The 21,855-nt window shown below is 38.7% G+C and overlaps 1 protein-coding gene across 1 annotated transcript in view; it reads left to right on the forward strand.

Annotated features, from left to right (window-relative positions):
• CDH5 (cadherin 5) overlaps positions 1–21,635 on the forward strand; it is a 29,436-nt gene extending 7,801 nt beyond the window's left edge. The window contains exons 2-12 of the mRNA XM_086758220.1: positions 8,278–8,479; positions 10,777–11,065; positions 11,157–11,273; positions 12,044–12,208; positions 12,631–12,818; positions 14,578–14,831; positions 15,393–15,535; positions 16,342–16,466; positions 17,523–17,631; positions 17,926–18,171; positions 18,980–21,635. Of these exons, the coding sequence (XP_086614346.1) occupies positions 8,288–8,479; positions 10,777–11,065; positions 11,157–11,273; positions 12,044–12,208; positions 12,631–12,818; positions 14,578–14,831; positions 15,393–15,535; positions 16,342–16,466; positions 17,523–17,631; positions 17,926–18,171; positions 18,980–19,473 (2,322 nt within the window). The 5' untranslated portion in view covers positions 8,278–8,287 and the 3' untranslated portion in view covers positions 19,474–21,635. The remainder of the gene's footprint in view (positions 1–8,277; positions 8,480–10,776; positions 11,066–11,156; positions 11,274–12,043; positions 12,209–12,630; positions 12,819–14,577; positions 14,832–15,392; positions 15,536–16,341; positions 16,467–17,522; positions 17,632–17,925; positions 18,172–18,979) is intronic.
• Positions 21,636–21,855: the final 220 nt, after the last annotated feature.

Here is a 21,855-nt window from a genome sequence, read left to right on the forward strand (position 1 = left end):
CTTCTCAATTATCAGATTTGCAAGTAAGAAACTCAGATAAGAAACAAGTTACTATAGATGGACGGAAAAATTATTTAATTAAAGATTAGACTAGGAATCATAGCTTGTGCACATGAAACACAGAAGCAGTCCTTCTTGGTTGGATAACTTTACTATGTAAGATTTTTTACGTGCTGCAAAAAAAAAAAAATCCCCTAGCTTCTCTCTGACCTATGTGGAAGTTGCATACTTTTGTACATACTGTACAGGTACACAGAAATACAGCCACTTGTTTTACTAGATCATGTATGAGATTCATTTCCACAAACAGAAATGTTTCAGATCTGCAGACATGCTTAAACTAACACTATTGACTAAAGGCTACCAGTCCCTAAAGAACACAGAATAACCAGGCACAATCTATCAGCCCATCTCTTCCAAATTTTCCCAGAAAAAGATATTGTTTGAGATTTTCTTGAACTCTAACAGAAGCCAAATTCAGAGCTGACTGTGAGCAGTACAGGTGCTATGTACAGGTAAATCAAGATCTATGCCAAACAGGAAACTGAATCTGAACCTACACCAGCTACACACATTCAATGGTTTTATAACTAATACATTCTTTATCAGATTGGAGTCATGTAGCAAAGCAGACAGCACTCTCCAAACTGCAAACATGTTTTTGTAAGTTTTTGGAAAACACACGTTAAGATAAGGTTAACTAGAAATTCAGATAAATGAACAAAAGTTAGATGTCCTCCTACCTTTGCAATTTTGGGCCTTGGTGCTTGACTGTCCAATAGATTTGCTCCTGAATCCTCTCAACTAAATCAGCATTTATCAGCAAAGGATTTTTGTGAGCCCAAGTGAGATCGTGATTGTGTCTTGCACACCCAGCTAACAGGCAGTAAATTTTACCAGTCTACAGATAAAGCTATCAGGACACTTTTGAAGGTTAGTGCTGTAAGGAACAGTATTTGAGCTGAAGTACCACCATCACCAAAATTGTTTCCCTGTTTGTCCCGGAGGTCAGGCCTGTATATAATGGGTTAGATTCAAAGCAATTCAGAGCCAAGATGGAAAATAGCATGAAGCACAACATTTCTGGCCTACTATGATGGCTGACTGCATCTGTAGTACTGCACTGTTCATGGATAAGATTCATTCAAAATAAGCAAAGCCTGCTAAGTCTTTCCTCATTCATGCCAATATTTTTATTTTTGTTAATCTACCCAGCTAAAATATTATCAAGCACATCATCAATGTAAAACAAACTACAGGAAAATCAGGAGAATTTGCTGATGCAAGATCAGATACTGCAACTGACTCATCCTGCTTCTCTTTCAGATCAGTGATGAGGGGACTTGTAGCAAACAAGCTGCAAATCTATACATCCCTTTTCCATAAAGCTTCTTGGCAAGGAACAAAGGAGATCTTTGTGACCTCTTACAATTTTCTTCCTCATTCATTTCCCTAAAATCGTTCTGTTTACAGTAAATGTCTTCTTAGACCATACATTTCTTATTTTCAGTTCACATTCAGGCTTATACGCACTTCGCTCAGTATTTACTGCAGCACTTTAATCCTGGAGTCAGCAAGTCACCTGCTAAAATGCAAGCAGGGGTGTCAGGAAGCTCTGGGAGGACATTCAGGAAGATTTCATTATTGCAGCTCACTCGTCTTCAGTGCACAAGCCCTCACTCACTACCTTCCAGGATGGCTTTGTTTCTTTACCAAAAAAAAAAAAAAAAAAAAAAGAAGCCAAACCAGTGCTTGCCTCCCCCATTTTTAGCCAGTTCTGTATCTGAGATAACAGAAAGACTGAGACCAATTTGTCTGCCTGCTTTCCACCAGGCAGTGAATCTTTAGCATATACACAGTAACTATTTGTACATCTTTTATAACCAAATTTCTTCATTTCTGAAAGAGGCATCTGTCCCCGCTGATGAGATGGAGTTGTATTTTGTATCATCCAGCAGGGAATTTTCTGGTGAGTTGAACAGACAAGGAAAAAATCATGAATATACTTTCCCCAGATCTACCAGAAACTTGGAGCTGAAATCACAAAGAACTTTCAGATTAGAGTTTTTGTCCTTTTTCCCTTGAAAAAAAATACGAGAAGCCAAAATCAGAAGTGCTGAATTATGTCCTCAGCTATAGTGACATACAGTGCTGCAGCACCAACAGCAAGAACTGAACAGCACCAAATGCACGCGAGAGTGCTCTGATAATACTGAGTGGGTTTTTTCTTAAAGTAGCAAGTTTATTTAAGATATTGCTGAAGTGGCTATTCATTCAAAGGTACTATCACAAGTATAAAATGTCATTTTATAATAAGTTTTCAGGCAGGCATTTGCACGCTAGATTGTTTAGTCATCAAAGTGGCTATTTACTCAAAGGTACTATAATGCATATAAAGTCATTTTATAATCAGTTTTCAGGTGGGCATTTGCACTCCAGACTGTTTAGTCATCAGTGGAAACCACTTCTCAGATGCATAAAATTGACATGAGGACAATCAAAAACATAATAGCACATAGTGAGGCACTAGGCCCATTTAAACGCAAAAGCAGCACCGTGTTCTCAGGAAAGGCCTATTTAAAAATGAGTCATTGTACTCTGCTGAGGACACAGCTTTAATACGAAATAAGAGAAACATTGAGTAACCACCTGAAGCAAATTATATCTGAAAATGCAACCAAAAAAAGATTGCTCCAAGTCAAATGTTGCACAATTTACTTAGGTTTTTTCAGTGATGGTACTAAAGTTGAACCCTAGTTCCCCTTCTCACTGTACTCACTATTTGCCCTCAACTCTTCTCACACTGCAAAGTCCAGGCAGCGAAGGAGGATCACAGTTTTGCAACTTAGATGCCAAGCAGAAACTGGAGTGATGGTAACAACTACACCTATGTGATTCCTTTGCTGCTGGGTCTCTCTGGGTTTGTTAGAAGCTGGTTACAGCAGTGCTGTCTAATGATGAGATGAAGAAACCAGAAGAATAAAATCTGAGACTGTTACTCCTGACCCTGGTCCACTGTCAGGAGATGGCAGACACATTTAAGTGCTCTGTGCTTCAAATTTACCTTTTGAAAGGAATATCGCTTTTTATCTAGCTGCAGTACTTTTCAGAGCAATGAGGAGGCTTTATCAATTCATGTTTGCACAGCTGTTTGAAGTCCCTGAAAGGCAGCGTTAAGTACTGCTAGGACTATTTCCTTTTGACAGTGTTTTTTCCTGCTTACCAAAACTACAGGCATTGCAAAGAAAAAGTTAATTTATTCCCCTCCTGTGTTTGGTATGTTACCTTTCTATTTCTCAATGAATGCTCACTGCATTCACACATTTACCTGTCGTCTTAAACATCACAGAGATGAGAAATTAATGTTAAATACAGATTCTGTGTGGCAGGGTTGCTCAGGGTGGTTTTGTTACCTGACACTGGGTCAAATTCTGCTTTCTTTACCTATCATGGCTCCATTGAGCATAGTAATTTCGGAGGTGTTTAGCTGGTGTATCAAAGTAAACTTTTTGCAGCTTAAAAAAAAAAATTTAAGTGTTGTCTACTCTGTATTGTAGGGTTTACTCCACTGGAAATTCAACAGAATTTTTTGCACAGAGCTACTTAGGAATACTGGGAAGGGTGCAGCAGTCAGCAGGGGCAAAGATAGTCAGAAAATATTTATTAAACTGAACTAAAGCCATCCAAAGTCAACTTTTCTGAAAAAAAAAACTTTTGTGAAGAATGTTTTCCTAGTTCTCTTCCTCTTTTAGCCCAGCCAATGTGTCTCCGGGTGCACGCACCCGTCCCAGCACCCCGCTCCCCGGGCACCACGGGGCAGGGCCTGCACCCACGTCCACACCCACACCCACAGCAAGGGCCGGTCCAGCGGAGCAAGCGCCCTCCCTCAAGCTCCACATTTCTGCTGAGTGACTGAACACAGTATTTCAGATATTTAGTATATCCTACAGCTATGTGGCTGCAGACATGACAGCTGAGGCTTGATTAACAACCAGAAACAGCAAAACTGTGGCACAGAATAGATTATGTCCTGTAGTACTGATTTATTAGTAATTTTGTTAATATTTTCTGCTTTGAGGAAACTATTTTTTTGCATGGGATTTTTCATTTCTATTGTTCAGATTCCATTCAAGATATTGTAAGCAAAAATAATCATTACATTTCCAGCTCAATCATCAATAAAATTCCATTTACAGCTTTTCTGACAATCAGGTATGCAAATTATCTGAACAATATAGGCACAAACTTTTAAAAATATATTTCTGTTCTGGTGTATTATAGCCATTGTAAGCAAATTTCTCTCTCAGGATGTTCCTTATCACTATTTCTACCACTATTTCTGGTTTTTATATGCTGAAAAAGAAGAATTCTCAAAGATTACCATAAGATTTTAGTCCGATCAACCACAAAAATATATAATTTCAGCTACAACTTTCTCCTCATTTACTGAAGTCTCCATACAAAAACCTGGTTTAACTTCTATTTAACATAAAAGCATAAAACAAATTTCTTTGCTAACTAAACTAACCTTGTATAAGCACTGATATGCATTTTTACAGTGAGAAGTAACCAGATAAGAGGCAAATATCAGAAAAAAAACCCCACACAAATGTTCATAAGAATCTCATAAAATATGTTTTCATTACAGAGACCTTATTTATATTAGCTGCTCATCAACCTTACAGTTGACTATTTACCAAAAAACTTGTAAAATGCCAACTTTTAATTAGTACAGTATTGTCTGTATCTCCACGTGGTATTTTTTTAATAATTACTCCCAATATGTGAGAAGAAACTACACTGTATGAATCATGTGTTGCATAAATCAGTTTGAATACCAGAATTTCTCAGTTAACTGTCTGTAGTACCCTGCAGACCAAGAATTATTTGCTAAAATAATTCAACTCATAAAAAGAATAATGTTGGTGGGAAAACTATCATTTGCTAAAACAAAATTTAAGAGCAAAGCAAGAAAATCAGCTATTTGAATAAACCATCCTCCTGCTAACTTTTAAGGAACATTTATGGTCCCTGCTTAAATTGAAAAGAAGTTTGAATTATTGGCCTAATCAGTTAGAGACAGAGGAGACTGGAGACTGTACACTAAGGCAGACCAGCGATGGGACCTCACGGCAGCATGCCAGGGAGAGCCGCACATGGGACAGATCGGCCATAGCACGGGCTGTGCTGTCCCCTTCTCCGGAAGCATGTGGCCACAGGGATCAGTACTTGAAGGTCTGCATCTTATTTCCTTTTTCTCAGTCCTGGCTGCCACAGCAGACATAAGAAGAAATGAAAAGCCAATCCCTACATTCATCCACCTGTCATCCCTTAGAAACTTTCTTGCTTCTGACTCCATGGGATGCATTCCCCTGCTCAGGCATGGGAGTATCTCTCTTCTGCGACTACCTCTGGCATTTCAAATGAGATCTGCTGGAAAGGAAAACTACCGTGGCCAGAAAAAGAGAGAGCATTTAGTACAGCTTGTCAAGAGCTAACATCCACGGAGCGTGGCCTTCCCACCAGGACAGTGCACTTATCCAGTTACTGCTCGGCAGGGCCCTGCTTCTGAAGTGTTTGTATGTGCTGTCGAAGAAGGGTATTCTTAAATATTGTGATGAATTCAGCTACAGATTCAACAGCGATGGACTTCCAGCTGCCAAATGGAAAACTTGCACGATATCACAGAGGAAGTCTTTTCAGAGTCAGACTGCCCTATGGAGCAACGCTCATCAAATGTCCCTAGAAAAGTCAGCAAGCAAAGGGCTCGAGTGTGCAGCGTTACTTCTACCAAAACGACAAGTTTTGAAAGATGCTGAAGACAAAGCAGAAGTCATTTTTTGCATGAGGCTCTTCTGTCTCAGCCTGTGTTTGACCTACAGTGCATACCAGAGGGCTGACCCAACTCCACCGAACTGCTCACAAAGGAACCGTTAACTTACCAAGGAGGCTGGACAAGTATTAACAAGGAATCCAGTAGTGAGGAGTTAAAGGAAGTGAAGCCACCTTAAAATCTAAGAACACAAAGACAGATCAGCTGAGTGGAACGCATAGCCTAAGTTTCAGCTGATAGGTGCAGATATTTAAAAAGATTCAGTCTAGCACTTTCTGTATTAATGGCCAAGCTCTCAAACAAGACCTGAACTGCGAAACAGGCCACCTACTGCAAAGGAGAGTTTGCATTGGCTGCATGGATCCTCAGGAATAACCAGGCTCTTACCACAGTCCCAGAGCTCCTATACAGATAACAGTACTCTCCTTACAAACTTGAGCCTTCCATTTCCAATAAGCACCGAAGGTCCCAGAGTTGCTGTTACTGGTCACCACTCCCAGCAACAGCGAGAGAAGCACCCTGAGGAGTTTGACAGAGGGCATGGCAATCTCTGAACTGAGCATTAATAAACAGAGAGGCAAATACTAGGAAAACATTACTGGGACACAAAACTTCTCTTTAAAAAGTAGATTTATACTGAGACCAGTATACTTTAGTGGAGATTTGACTATTTAAGTTAAAAATGCTTTCTGCAAGGATGTCTGTAAACCTATCACCTCCAGTGAAAGGAACAGTAACTGAAGCGGGCAGGCTTGTCTGCAGTTTTCCCAACTGATCTCTTCACTACAGCAGGACAGATCTCCACTGTACCAGAGCAACAAGAGAAAATGACTTTTTAAACACCACAGTCCGTTTTTTCAAAAACTACAGTCTGTACTACTTGACATTAACCAACTGGTTTCCTTTGGTTATCACGTTTTGTAATTTTATGAATAAAAGACAGACTTACACGATCACAACAAAATCATATCAATCCCTTCCAGTTTGCAGTTGTAAAATGCCCACGTACACAATCAAAAGCAAAGCAAATAAATCTCCCATTTCTTTAAAGAAATACAGAGCCAAAATAAGTGCATAGAATACCAAAAAAAATAGCTAAAGCAAAAAGTTTTTTATGAATCCAGAAAACTGTATAAAACACAGTTTATCTATTAAAAAGCAACCTCAAAGCCACATTATTTGGTCATTTCCTACACAATCACAAAGAAGGAACATTTCTCAGCTTATGTACAACAATGTAGAAGAGAGAAAAAGTACAGGAAAGCAAAATTTCACAGTAAAAGATTTTTTTTTTCCTGACAATGCTGCTGCACCATGGAGTAACACTGATTGCCTAGTTACCAAAGAGTAATTCTGGAAACGTCTCAGCACCTTCCTGCCGAAAACATCAATTGAATCTCACATCTAGCAACCTGTGTGATGTCAACTTCTCTATCCTATCACAATTAACAGGTTTATTTTCTATGTGCATGCTCATAGGTCCTAAAAGCTAATGGAAAGTCATTTATGTGTAATTTAAAGTCTGATTATTTGAGTGTTAAAGTTCCCTGACAGTCCTTTATATTGTGAAGGAGAAATTTAGTAAGAAAACAAATCAGCTTTGGCACATTAAAATAACTTCTCAATCTGACATGAAATCAGGCCTAAATTTTGCTAATATTAACATATAATGCAAAAATATGGTTTCACCTGAGAATAATTTCACAAATTATCATTTTGTAGATGCTATAACCTGAGAATAGGGGATAAAGAAACCTTATATGTGTCTTCAAACATTTCAAAAGACAAGGAATTGAATCAATAAATGAGCTGAGCAAGATAATTTGCTACATTGTACTTGGAATTGAATGAAAATTTCACATGAATCATTTCTTCCACCAAAAAACAGATTTCATTTTAAATCAATATTTTCCATATGAAAATATTGACTACTGTATATTTCGTGTCAGAGCAAATCAACACATCGTATTTGGGTTTGCCAAGCTGGAACATTTCATTTCAAGTTGAGTTAACATAACCTTTGATCAGGCTCAGCCCTGGTGTTGCTTCCCACAGCCGCCCTCCCCACGAGCCGTGCCCTGCAGCCGGACCGCACCTTCGTAACGCACCAGGGCTGAGCTTCACTCCTCAGTCTTCTCTTCAGATCAAGTATGGCAGCTCAAGTGGACACTGGATTTTATGCTGCCTTTCAAAACTTGCACATTTTTTATTTCATTAAAATATTTTTCTTGGTTTTTACAGTTGTCATCCAGTTAAAACTGTTTCATGGAAGGAAGAAGTCTGATATTTCAAATTTCAATGCTAAGGCAGATGAAAAGAAATACAGAAAGTAATCAAACTTTCCTATAGAAGGAAAGTACATTTGCACTTCTACATGTGCTCTCTCTGATTAAACTGATTCTGCTGTTATTTATATAGTTTTCATATTTTATATTATTTTCTAGGCTACAGAAGATGATGAACCACCTTATTCTACTCTTCTCATTGGTCTTGGCTCCAGCATTTGCCAACAAAGAAAGTCAGAATACAAACCAAAACTTTTATTCATACAATGCTGGTCATAAACGACTGAAAAGAGACTGGATATGGAACCAAATGCATATCAAAGAAGAGATTGATACACCACTACCACACCATGTTGGCAAGGTAAATAGCAGTCTGTTAGCAATGGATAATTAGAAAGGCAGACAGCAAATTACTATCTTGAAAAATATTACTTCTTTGCAGTCCAGGCAGAATAGAAGAGAAAAAAAGGAAACAGAAATGGGACTTAATACCAACATACTAATGTGTTAAAATGTATAAGAACGTGAACACAGAGTAAATCAAGAATAATGTCAAAGGGATTCTAATTCATTTGAAGAATACAAATTAATTTTAGAGAATGGCAAATACGGAGCATCCGCAGTGCAGAAACAATTGCATCGCATGCAGGTGCACCGTTAGGAAGGAAGTCTGGCAGCTGATGTATGTCAATATTTTTCTGGCAGCTCAAGATTCTTTCAAAAACCTAGGAGATTAGCTAATAAAAACATGCATTAAAACCATACAGTTTACACCTCTCAGCTTGGATACAAAACAAAAGTGCTATGTTTAGGAATACTGTCACACAATCAAAAAACTTGTTTAACAAAGTGAAAGAAAATAATTTTTAAAAATACTAACAAGCATTGACCTGCTTGCAAACTCATTTTCTTCAGGGCAGCACTCATAAAATCCTATTATTAACTGCATATCACCCAGACAAAGTTCCACCGATCTAGTCTTTCAAACTGAACTACTTTGACACTTTTCAGATAAATGCAGTTGTAGGTTTTCCTCCCATGTACAACAATCAGCATCTGTCAAGGCTGTCTCGGCAAAGTGAAACAGACCTTTCCGGATCAGTGCCGCTCGCCGGCAGAAAGCACGGGAGAGAGAGAAAAGCGGCCACAGGGTACCCTCAGCTAACACAGGGTATCTCTGTTTCATTTCAGACCAATTCAGCAGCAGATTGAGGAGAAGGCTTCTATTCCTGGAGCTGTCCTAAATAAGAGTAATTCACTTTGTACTGTGTTCTGTGGTCTTTCAACACTGGAATGCTTCTGATTACTTTTGCAATGGCTGTGTTCGGTGCATTGCATTTGCAGGATTGAACTCTTGATAAACCCTTTAAAAAAGGCCACAGGAGCAGCATGGCAGAGCTGAGTGACAGCGACAGGAATATGCTGATACATTTCGATTTTATCTTTCACGACCTTGGATGCTTTCCTTTGTATGTTCATCCTCAGTCTTACAAAAGGCAATCTTGGAACTCTATACCTCTTACACTGAATAAGTAAATAAAAATAGAGAAAAGCGGCACAGATTATCCTATCTTTGAGACAAGGGTGAGGTTATTTCTCATGTTACACCTCTGTAGTTGTAAACTGTTCTTCAACAGCCTCAGCAGCCAGAAGCATGATTAAGTATGTGAATGAGGGAAGGAAATTTTAATGGCACGTTTCAAAATAGAAAACAGAAATGAAATAATGTTCAACAGTAAATGACATCTACAGGATAAATCAAATCCTGAACACCACACAGCTGCAATTTATGATAACATCAGTTACAAAAGACTAGAAATTCTTGGTCAAACCCAGCAGTTATTGATAAATAGCTCACTGAAACAAGGGTGCTGATACAGCCTATGGAAAACTGTGGTTTAAACCTTCTATCAGTGTCCTTAGATGGGTGAAGGTATAGAAACGGAAAAATCATCAGATTATCTGCAGATTAAATAATGTGCAAAACCATTTGAGATTGGATTAGATTACATTTTTATTCCATCCCTTTCTCACTGCATATAGTCTTAAATTTTAAAATCTATGGGGTGGAAATTTAATCTTCCTGTCATAGCATGAGCCTAAAGACTGACTATAAAAAAAATTCCATGTGTCTAAACACAGGAAAGCTGTCAACTATGGCAGGAATTCTGCTAAATGCCAAGTAATAGAGACTAATGCTGAATAATGACAGTAGCCATGAATATAGATTTGATTCTGTGATCCTGTGAAATCTAAGCAAAATCTCTGCTAAGTCCAGGAGGTTACTTGCAAACAAGAGCAGCTCAAACTGAACATAGTGACGTGTGTTATTTCAGATATAATGAGGTTAATGATTTATATGTGTTAACTGCACGAACAATTTCTATCTTTAGGAAATAGGAGATATTCTTTTTAAAAATGTTTCTTGATATACAAGCAAGCGTCAGTCTGGATGCAAGTTTCATCCTACAAACCTGCATGGCTGTAGCTGCTGTGGTGCTGTTCATAATACTCCAGCTGACATCAAAAGTTCTCATGGCTATTCTGTCTTCACACTGAGTCTGAAGAAGTCCTGATTGTGTGCATCTTCTGGTAGAAACTGTGTTGCATCTGGATGCCAAAGCCCACTTTTATCTCTGAATTATACTTTCCTTCTAGATCACATCAAGCGTAAGGAACAACAACGCTAAGTATATTATTGAAGGTGAATATGCCAACACCATTTTTAAAGTGGAAGAAACTAGTGGTGATGTATATGCCTTTGAGAGGCTAGATAGAGAAAAGAAAGCAGAGTATGAGCTGACAGCTCTCATTATTGACAGAAGAAACAACCAGTCACTGGAACCCCCATCGAAATTCATTATCAAGGTTTATGATATTAATGACAACGTCCCCGTGTTTGTACAAAAAGTATTCAATGGATCTGTCCCAGAAATGTCACCAGTAGGTACGTTCTTCCATAACTCCTTTCCCTTTGTGTCTCTCTGGTTAAAAAGCAGAATTTATACTAAATATGCCATTTGAAAATCCTTTTCTAGGAACCTCGGTCACCAAAGTGACGGCTGTAGATGCTGACGACCCAACAGTTACAGGTCATGCCACAGTTACCTACCAAGTCATTAAAGGAGACGAATACTTCACAGTTGATGACTCTGGTATGTCAGATAAGCAAATGTCCTTACACTTTGTCCTTATCTTACTTAGACTTTGAAGAAAACATAGTTTTAAGCATTTTTCATTCTGGACAAGGGGGATAATAATTTAAAAATATAATTTTAACCAAAATTTAGAAAGATTTTTCATTCACACTCACACAATGCCACTGTCTGCATCTGGAAATGAACTAATAAAGTCAGGATATCAGGTGCCATGAACTAAATGAGAATATAAAAGGTCATTTTTTTCCCACTGATGAAGAAACTGACTAGGAACTAATACAAGTTCATGTTTTCAGTTTATCATCGATACCATTCCTTTGACCAAACAAGAAAATGCAATACATAAATTCTGAAGCAGCATTCAATAATCAATAATTCAACCTTTTGCTTTCCTAAACTTCCTTGTTTAAATTTTGCCAGTTTTATAAATAATGTCAGTATCTCTTGTAACCGTACTAACCATCCTCTGGAGCAAGTACCTCAGATAAAGACGTGCTCAGACAAACTCTCTAGATGCTGTAGTGACCAAGTTTAGACATCATTAGACTGCTTCTAAGCAGCAAAGATCAGTTTAGAGGGATGTATTATACAAAATCTCCCAATCATTATGTAGAAAGATTTCCAACATTTCTAGCCATAGAAAAATACCACTGTAAAAATGCTACTTAAAGCCGAATACGTGGCACAAGACAAAAATTTGCTGTCAAAATTAAGAGATGTTGGACATGCTGCAAAATCTAATCATAGTCAATGTTATTCTTTCAAAGGTCTGATTTCTACAGCAAGGGCTGATTTAGACAGAGAGACTCAATCAACATATGAAATTATTATTAAAGCAAAAGATGGTCCAGGGTCTTCTGGAGATTCAAGCACAGCCACAGTCATCATCACTTTAACCGACATCAATGACAACTTCCCAGTATTCAAACACCGTAAGTATAATGCAAGTGCTGTATCATTTGCAAACCAAGGGTTGACATAACTACAACGAATTTATGTCAGAGTTCGTAACAGTTCAACTTTTCTTAAAAGTGAATAAAAGAATCTTACATATTCAGAAGGTCTTCTGTATTTCAGCCTGAGCTACATTTCCTGGGTGATGCACACCTAGAGGAGAAAATAAAAATCAGCATTAATTTCATCACTTTGTACAAGATCTTGACAATTTTAAAAATTAATTCTACTTTTATAAAAAATACATCAAAGTGCTGTCTGTAAAAATATATAATTGCTGAATTCTCAATGAAACATTTTTCTACATGTCTATAAACTAAGAATATTTTTTAACTAAGTTCTAACTTCCATGCACAGATTCTTCATGTCTTTTTTGTTTGTTTGTTTGTTTGTTTAACAGCATCATTTTACTTTAAAGTTCCTGAAAACATTTCAGTAGGAGGAGAAGTTGGCAGAGTCAAAGTAGAAGATGTTGATGAACCACAAAACAGACATACGAAATACAGTTTTGTCAGAGGAGATTACAGGGACACCTTTGAAATTGTAGCAAATCCATTCACAAATGAAGGAATCATTAGGCCAAAGAAGGTACTTTTCCCAGTAACAAATATTATTATTTTCTTTTTCTGTGTGTAACAAGAGTGTTTGATTCAGTTTAGGACTAGCGGCAGGAAAAAATGGAAATGCGTGGAAGTCAGCATGAAATACATTCATCCTGAAAACCCTGCTCTGTAAGCTCTGTGAGAAGAGCTGGTGATTTACTAATCCGTTTCAACTGCCAGTCCCCGGAGAATCTAGAATCACTGCAGAGTGCACTGGGACTCTGTCAGATATTCGGGTTACATACTTTGGGCTCCTCTCAAACTTCAGGTACTTGGATGCTTCAAAGAGTCAGTGATTTTAAGAGTTGAACCAAATGATCAAGCCCAAGAATCTTTACTTTCTGCAGCCCAAGTGAAACCAAAGTAGAAAATGTGAACAAGTCCACCCGACCACTCTTCTAAAAGTGCTCTTGAGCCACAGCTCCCTTTCTTTCCTGTAAGGGTGTTTCCACAGCTTCCCCACTAATTCCTTATAACTCTTTCAGAGGGCTCAGACTCTCCAAAGCCTTTGTTACGGTTTGCTCCTTGTTTTTTAATTCTCAGATCTACCTGACTTGTACCAAGGGACATTCCTGTGTTGTGCAGAGCACGGCCAAGCCAAGAGTTCATTGATTTCATTGACTTACAGGTTTTTTTTTAAAAAAAAAAACCACACACAGAGGAGGGAGGACTATAAATCACCTCCTGTAATCCTCAGATTGACAGGAATGTGTTTTTCACTTCCAAATGACTCTCTGTAACTGTTAAGACTAGAAATGCCATTAAGAGAAAATTTAAGGGAAAAAAAGTACAAGTATTCCAAGACCAGCAATAGTGTCTTCAGCTGTGGTCACACCAGGTGTAAGCAGCTTTCCTTCACCAAATGCAGCCCTTCCCCTGGTCTTTCCAGGACCTGAGGAACGCATTGCTTGCAACTTCTGCCCAGAGGAGGAGCAATAAGAGACCCTACACATATACACACGGGGTGATTTGGAATCATCTCATCTTTTAACATGCAGTAGGCAAAGCTCACTCCACTGTTTTGTAACATGCTTTTGGCCATGCATATGATTTTAAATATGCAGCCACATGAGATAAAATTTCAGCTGCTGGATAAGCACTATCACTTCCATTTGCAATGTCTAGCCAGAGAGAAAAACAAGAGTTATCACAATTAACTACTGTGCATTTCACAGCGCTTTCATCATCTCAGGCGACAGTGCAAAGGGACCCAAACTTTGAAAGGAGCAATAGCCTGGGCATTTTTAGTGCCCTAGCCCCCGGCCTTCCTTCCATTGTGTGATTCCTTTTATAATGTCAGTCAATGGGAAAAACAAGGAAGCGGATGTCATTTATCACTAATGCCCCAGCCGTCAGTCAGTGCAGCTACGAAGTCTGCCTTGAGCAACTGCAGAACAGAAATCCTAGCCAAGGAGAGGAGAATCTGGTCCCCAACCTTTGAGAAAAGGGAGCTAAACAAGTTTTGGTAGCTACAAAATTATAAAAAGAAAATTATTTAAACCTAGAAATACTTGCTGAACTTAGAATACTGGATGAATCTGTTCAAAACCGGAAGCTGCTCAAGTCACGCTATGAAAGAGAAGTTCAGTTTGGAAATGCTCTCCCAAGAGCCTGGCGAAGACGCAACTTGGTAGTATTTCCAAACATGAATTAGAGCACAGAGATTAAATTTGCATAGATAGCTAAGGTAAAGTTTACTTAGACATCTCCAAAGGAAGCACATCTGTGTTTGTCTTTTTTTCTAGCCCCTGGACTTCGAAAACGTAGCAGAATACAGGTTTGATATTGAAGCAACAGATCCCACAATTGATCTTCGCTATTTTAAATCCAGTGGCTCTAGGAGCATTTCAACAGTCACCATCGAAGTCACTGATGTTGATGAGCCTCCTGTCTTCACTAAACTACCATATGAATTTAAAGTAAAGGAAAATGATCCAGAAATCAGAACACTTGGTTCAGTTTGGGCACATGACCCTGATGCAGCTAAACGGAAAATCAGGTAATACAATGCCAGCTTTAGTCATTCTGTTTAAAGCGGAGAATTTGTTAACGATTCCAAGTATTTGACAAAGAACTGAGACACTGGCCCTATTTTTTAGAATCTGCACACTAAAAAAAAAAAAAAAAAAAATCTAATTTTATTTTTCTAGCACTGCAGCCATGGATTTATATGGTAACGAACAAATACGAACATAAATTACATTTACCCATGTAATTACCACATAAACTTACTGACAAAACATTTGCACATTTACGGGAAATATCTTTACATGGTTATAATTTATTGTTACATTTTTTATTGTAATAACTCTCTCAAGCATACGCTTTGAAAAGAAACTAGCCTTCTGAAACAGCAAAAGGCAATAATCTGGAAACTCTTCCAACAGATATATTTCGCTCTCACAGCTTGCATATTTTTAGGGAAATATTCTGAGACTGCCTGGTCAAGATATTAATGTAATTTGTCACACAAGAACTCTTTGACCTTCCACTATGAAGAACTGAATTGAAACACAGTTTCACCCTTGCATTGACGTATCTCTTTTTAAACAAAAACCAGATTTACTCGACGAAGAGCTAGTCCTAATGGCGACTATATTAGGGTATCGGACACTGGAATTATTCAACTTCCCAAGCCCCTGGACAGAGAATTCAGTTCCTCATACAACATCACTGTAGCAGCTCAGGAAATCCTTGAAGATGGTAAGTGACATCCACTTCCCTATTTGAAATAAATCAGCATACACCTTTACAGCAGGACTGTAGCTTATCAAAGAGGAAAGCTGCAAGCTGACAGCCTGTCTCCACCAAGCCATGAACAAAACGGGTGCTTGCAGAGTTTGCACAATAATCTTCCAATATGTCAAGTACGATTTTAAGATTTGGCCCCTATCTATTATGAAAACGCATTCAGTTTGTTACAAGGAATAAAAAGGGCACGAGAAGAGGAAGCAGCTTAGGAAACAGGAATAAGCCTGTGGTTAGAGCAGAAACATCCGAGCCAGCTTCCCCCACTTACGCAGAGTTACAAAATCCCCCTCCCTCGCTGCCGCCCAGGGAGCCCCCCTGCACAGGCATCCCCGCATGGCTTCGCTCGGGCGCTGGAAGCAGGGCAGGCCCGGGGCCAGCCCCGAGTCGGTTTAGGGGAGGTTGGGCTTTCCTGGAGGGTGAGAGGTATTTAAAAATATAGACACGGCCTGTTCTGTGCCTGTAGCTTAGTGCCAGAGAATGATGCTGGATCCCATGGCCACACAGTGAGAAGAATCAGGAGGCCATAAGCAATTGTCATTTTCTTCCTCATAGATCCTTGATGACTTAACCCAATAGGAGGGTTTTTAGGAAAATATCTGAATCTGTCAAAGGAAAAGTTTAAATTAATGGTGGAGCTAGAAACTGTCTGTATTCATGATGTAGGAGGCACAAAGGTGAAGACAAACAATGGAAAGGCGGGGCTAGACAGCAGTGAGATCCCAGACACCTCAGACACCTGACTGTTGTTGTCATTTCAGGCCGTCTTTCTGACAGAGAATCACATGCCCAAGTTCACGTAATAGTTACTGATGAAAATGACAACGCTCCAGAACTTGTTTATCCTGAGGAACCCAGAGTGTGTGAAAATGCTGCGCCAGGAAAGGTGAGACAGGAGGGAGAGTTTTTCCCTTAAACCTAAATTACTTACTTGCAAGCTCAAGCGAAAGATGTCTTTTAATAAAAGTTAGTCTCAGTTTTCATACCCAAGCAGCTGATCATTTCACTGATTTACAAAACGTCAGTGGTCAGAAATCTCTCTTCAGGACTTTACACTGCTGAAATATTGACTTTTATCTGCTTACACACATGGGCTGCACAGTTCCTCCAGGCTTTTAAGTGTGTACGTGCATTAGCAATTGAACCGTGAAGTACAGTCGAGCCTTGCAGAGCAAAAATTAGCAATTCAGTTCTATCACACAGATGTTCATACATGATACTGAGAATGAAACCATTTCAAAATACTAAGAGAAACATTGCTGCATATGACATCATTGTAGTATTCATCAGAGTGCAAGTATCTGCATGCACAAATAGTGTCAGTGTTTGTGGTTTTAGATGTTTGGCCTCAGACACAAGTATTCAGCCCATATACGTAATGGTTGCTTAATTAAGAGACTGTGTCACAGACTGGACTCTCTGGTGGACTCTGTTAGAACACACAAGGTATTACTTCACCTTTAATTTATTTTTTTAAATACCTTTGGGACATAATCATACACATTTTTTGTATTTTATACATGTAATCTACCACAGGTTGAGGTTTTCAAAAACAAGCATGTCATTCAGGAGTGGCATGACATTCAATGAATGAAAGTCATACTTGTAAGTCGAACACTTTAGAAAACGGCCACCTTAGGTATTTAAATAAGCCATATGTCTTTGAGCATAAGACTTTTTTACGCTTTAATTACACAAGATACCCTCTTTTGTTTCCCACCTGTGAATGAAGGGGCAAGACTGCTCTTTTTGAAACCTACAGGGACATGACTTGCCCTGGAAGAACTTGAAGAGGAGCATCAAAAGATATCTTTCCCCTGCCCTTTACTGAAGGGTTATACAGGATACATAGCCCAGCTCTAACTTAAATACTCTATGCGGTTTTATCACTGGACACTGGACACTGAACACTGAAAATTGTGACATCTTCCATGTTTTGTAGGTAATCATCACAATTTCAGCTACTGACAAGGATGAATTATCACCTAGAGGTTTCTTCAGCTACTCCCTGGCCACAGAAGACAGCAACTTCTCCTTGGTTGAGAACTACGGTACCGTATCCCTGCAATGCATTTTCTGACCTAGCCAAAGTGAGACACTAGGAGATTGGGGAGAAAAGCTGCAGCAGTGACCTATGATTGGTCTGGCTGAGCTAAGTAAAAATTTATTTTTAAAGGCTTAACATACGGAAAAAAAAAAAAAAAAGTTGTTTGTTGCCACCCACATTTCACTGGATTCCCCAAAGGCTGGCCCTGTCCAAGGGGAAGATGTACCAACTGACTGATAATCTATAAGGAAAATCTGGTAGAGATTATCATCTAATTAGATGTCATTACTTCTTCCAGATAACACAGCTAATATCACTGTCAAATATGGACAGTTTAATCGTGAACTTGCCAAAATCCACTACCTGCCTATCATCATCTCAGACAACGGTGATCCTGAGCTCAGCAGCACAAATACACTTGTCATCAGTGTCTGCAAGTGTAATGAAAAAGGCAGCTTCACTTTTTGTGAGGAAAGAGCTAAACAAGTTGGAGTTAGTGTACAAGCACTGGTGGCAATTTTTATCTGCATCTTCACAATCATTGGTAAGTATTTTACTTTTGTAGTGTTCTCTGAGTTAAATGTGGATTTATGTTTTTTTCTTAAATGAAATCTACAAAAGCTTTGTGGCTATAAAATGGTCACAAAGGCAGAAATACTGTAAATATTTGATTAATCTCGCTTGCTCTTTCTATTTGGCCTGCTAACATAGTTTCAGCTACAATGCTCTTCATTCTATTGGAAAGGCTGAGTCATAGGAAAGGTTATTGCACATATTCATAATATACTTGATTTACCGTTACAAGGCTCACATGCAGCTATAAAACAAGAAATTTTTGCTGAGGCAACAAGATCCCTGTTTCCAAAGGCTGAACTAGTCTGGAAACCCTATAAACAGTACAGTGAACATATATACATAAATAAATCTGTAACAAATCAGCAGACCAGTACCCATTTGCTGCATCTGGAATCTATCAGAGAAGGGGCAGCATTTTTTCTTGCTTGAGAAAAGGCCTCCTTTGCAATTACCATATAAGTAGGACTTGATGCCTGGCATTAAAAGATTTACCAGTTCAAGGCAGCGGTTGATTCAATGAACTTGTGACACTATGCATTTGTATTTGTGATTCCAGCTCAAGAGTCAGTTGTACAATTCCTGTACAGACTGAATTGCTTTGAGAACATACAAATCCTACACTTAAACAGTATTGTTAATGATTTTTTAAATAAATATTTTTTTTTAAATTCACTCCAGAAAAAAAAACCTTCAGACTGCGTTACGTAACTTAAATGTAATTTGTTTTACTTCCTTACTTCTCTATTTACACATGCTCATCTAAGTTTTCTTTGCAGTAATCACATTGCTAATTCTTCTAAGAAAGAGACACAAGAAGGATTTGAGCGGTCTTGGGAGGAGTGTGGCAGAGATTCATGAGCAGCTTGTCACTTACGATGAAGAAGGTGGTGGTGAAATGGACACCACCAGCTACGATGTCTCTGTACTCAACTCTGTCCGCAAGAATGGTATAAAGCCCGAAGCAGTTCCCTCTCCGTATGCACAAGTCCAAAAGCCTCCTGGAAATATAACTTCTGGTGCTGGAGAAATGGAAATGATGATTGAGGTTAAGAAGGATGAAGCTGACAACGACAGGGATTTGCTGCCATACGACACACTTCACATTTATGGCTACGAAGGTGCCGAGTCCATCGCAGAATCTCTCAGTTCTTTGGAATCAGGCTCCTCAGACTCAGATATTGATTATGACTTTCTAAATGACTGGGGACCCAGGTTTAAAATGTTAGCTGAGCTGTATGGATCAGAACCAAATGACGACCTTGTGTATTAAGTTCAAATTAGCTATGAATTTTCTCCCTCCCACTACAGACATTAAGAGCCTGCCAATGGCCAAAGAAGAACACACAGCTCTTCTCCCAAGCTGTACTAAGATTTCAAACAGACATTTTAAAAAAACCAGCAGCAGTAGGGTTAAAAACAAGCATACAGATCACATATATTGACTTCCCCCAGCACTGGTATCCTTGCTAAAATTCTGTTCTTTCCCCAAAATTGCTGCTCTAGGACCTGCTCAAGTCTTCTCGGATACAACTTCTCTCTTTATCCAGACAGACGCTTCTCCCTAAAAAGTTGTTTTGTCCCCAGTTTCTCCTTCCTTCCTCTCCCCCTGTACTGTTTTCATCAATATGCATTCAAGGTCACCATCCTCTGGAAGAGAGAGGTTCAGAGGCATTGGGAAGGAATGTTTTGAATAACCTTCCGTATCTCCAGCCAGCTGGTTTGCCTGGCCCTCTTGGAACATCTTTATTGATATTCCACGCTTATGCTTACCCAGCAGAGGAGAGGAGGAACATATGGTCCATCACTTAATATTAGAAATTATTCTATCACTTTCAAAAAGAGGCATGATTCTTCCTTCTTTCCAATCTATTAATTATTCTTGCTTTATAGTCTTCATCTACATACATGAGTTACTAACGATAAAATTAGACAGGATTTTTAGATGCACAATCTGGTTTCATCTGTCGTTTTTAACAGCCTTATGATGATTTCAGGCACCTTTCTGGCATGCTAGAATTTGCTCTAGCTAGCAGCAAAATTGTGTTTTCTTCCTGTAAATAGGATCTCAGTGTTACTCAATGGAACACATCCTGCAGGGCAGGAAATGCGGAGACCAGGGGAATGTTAAGACTCCAATATTGTACATCTCTCCAGGTGGCAACACAGGTCTCTAGATTTCTAAAGAGGCTGAATAGGTTTTTTATTCAGCATTATTAAACCAATTTTATTTTTTCAGGGACAAACAAATGAAGGGCCTCATTACTGTGAAACTGTTTTGATTTTTTTCTAAGCAGGTACTGTAAAACGGGTATTTTCCACCTAGGAAAATATTGTAGACTTCCAAACCAAAATGATACAGGCCCACACGTTGGTCTGCATAAAGAATGGCAACTGTAAGTAAGGTCTTGGAGCTCCAGCTACAATGTCCCTGGCAAGCGTGTGTTTTGTTTCTCACCTGATGAAGAGCCACAGAATGAGCAGAACGAAAGTTCTCATGCAGGAAGTGACCCAGCTAAATACATTTTGTAAAAAGTGGGTCTCTTAGGACAATAGCCTGTCTCTGGCTTCCGGCGATGCAGATTCCTGTTGCCTTCAACAGGAACAGAGCCCTACCACACAGACTCTCAATTGTGCAGAATCTGTGCTGGAGATGTATGTATTAGTTTAGTTGATTTGATTATTTAAATTTGGTAGCTAACCAAATAACACTAAATCTTTTTTTTTTTTTTTTTCTAAACCAGTGGAGTGGAACCTCACAAATTTGTTTTTCACTTATTCATGTCATCTCTAATTTACACTCCCTTCCTCCCAACTTTCTTGGCAGGAAATAGCAATGCACTGTACTATGGTCTCGCATTAGTCCTCACTGCTGCAAAAAGTTGTCCAATATAATACTGAGCTGGACACTAATGCCTACGATCACCAATAATGCAATCACTCAAATTTTCAAACATGAACTCAAGGAAAATTAAGGAGAATTCTGCCCCTTAGTCAAATCAGCTTTGAATCACATCCCTTTATAAAAGAAGTACATTTTGGGATGACAGCCTTGGATTTATTTTTAATGTGTTCATTCATGTGTTTTGCTTGATCCAGTCAACAGCGTATGCTATTGAGGTTCCATGTCAGTATATTATAAAGAATGCTAACTAATAATACTTACAGTTTAAGGTTTTCATCAGTAATTAAGGTATTGGCTATCAACAGGTAAAGTTAGTTATGGAATTATTTAGTGCAGTAAGTAAAGTACTTTGGTAAGCATCATCCAGATAGTATTACCTGTAATCGCTATTTTTAAGCCTGTTTATAAAGCTATTTTAAGGAACACTGTACCAATTTCCATTGTATAAAGATGTTTGCACTGGATAGTTTCTTTTTATATTCCTGTACTGTATTTTTTTTAAGAACATAAAAGTCAATCTCAGATTTGGATTTTCTGTGCGTTAATGAGTTTCACACAAGACAACACCAGGCTCTCTACCACACTGAACTCATCTACGCTCTAAGCGAACTCAGATTAGATACAAATTCACCAAAGGACTTTCTGCAGAAGAAGTTTTCTCCCACTCTTTGGAAAGCTGTCAGTAAAGCTCCCAGCGTAAGGAAGAGGAAAGCCCCAACAGTGCAGTCTGGTTTCAGCAGCTGGTAAGGT

This window comes from Chlamydotis macqueenii, chromosome 13, assembly GCF_036417535.1.
Source record: "Chlamydotis macqueenii isolate bChlMac1 chromosome 13, bChlMac1.mat, whole genome shotgun sequence".
NCBI classification, from domain to species: domain Eukaryota; kingdom Metazoa; phylum Chordata; class Aves; order Otidiformes; family Otididae; genus Chlamydotis; species Chlamydotis macqueenii.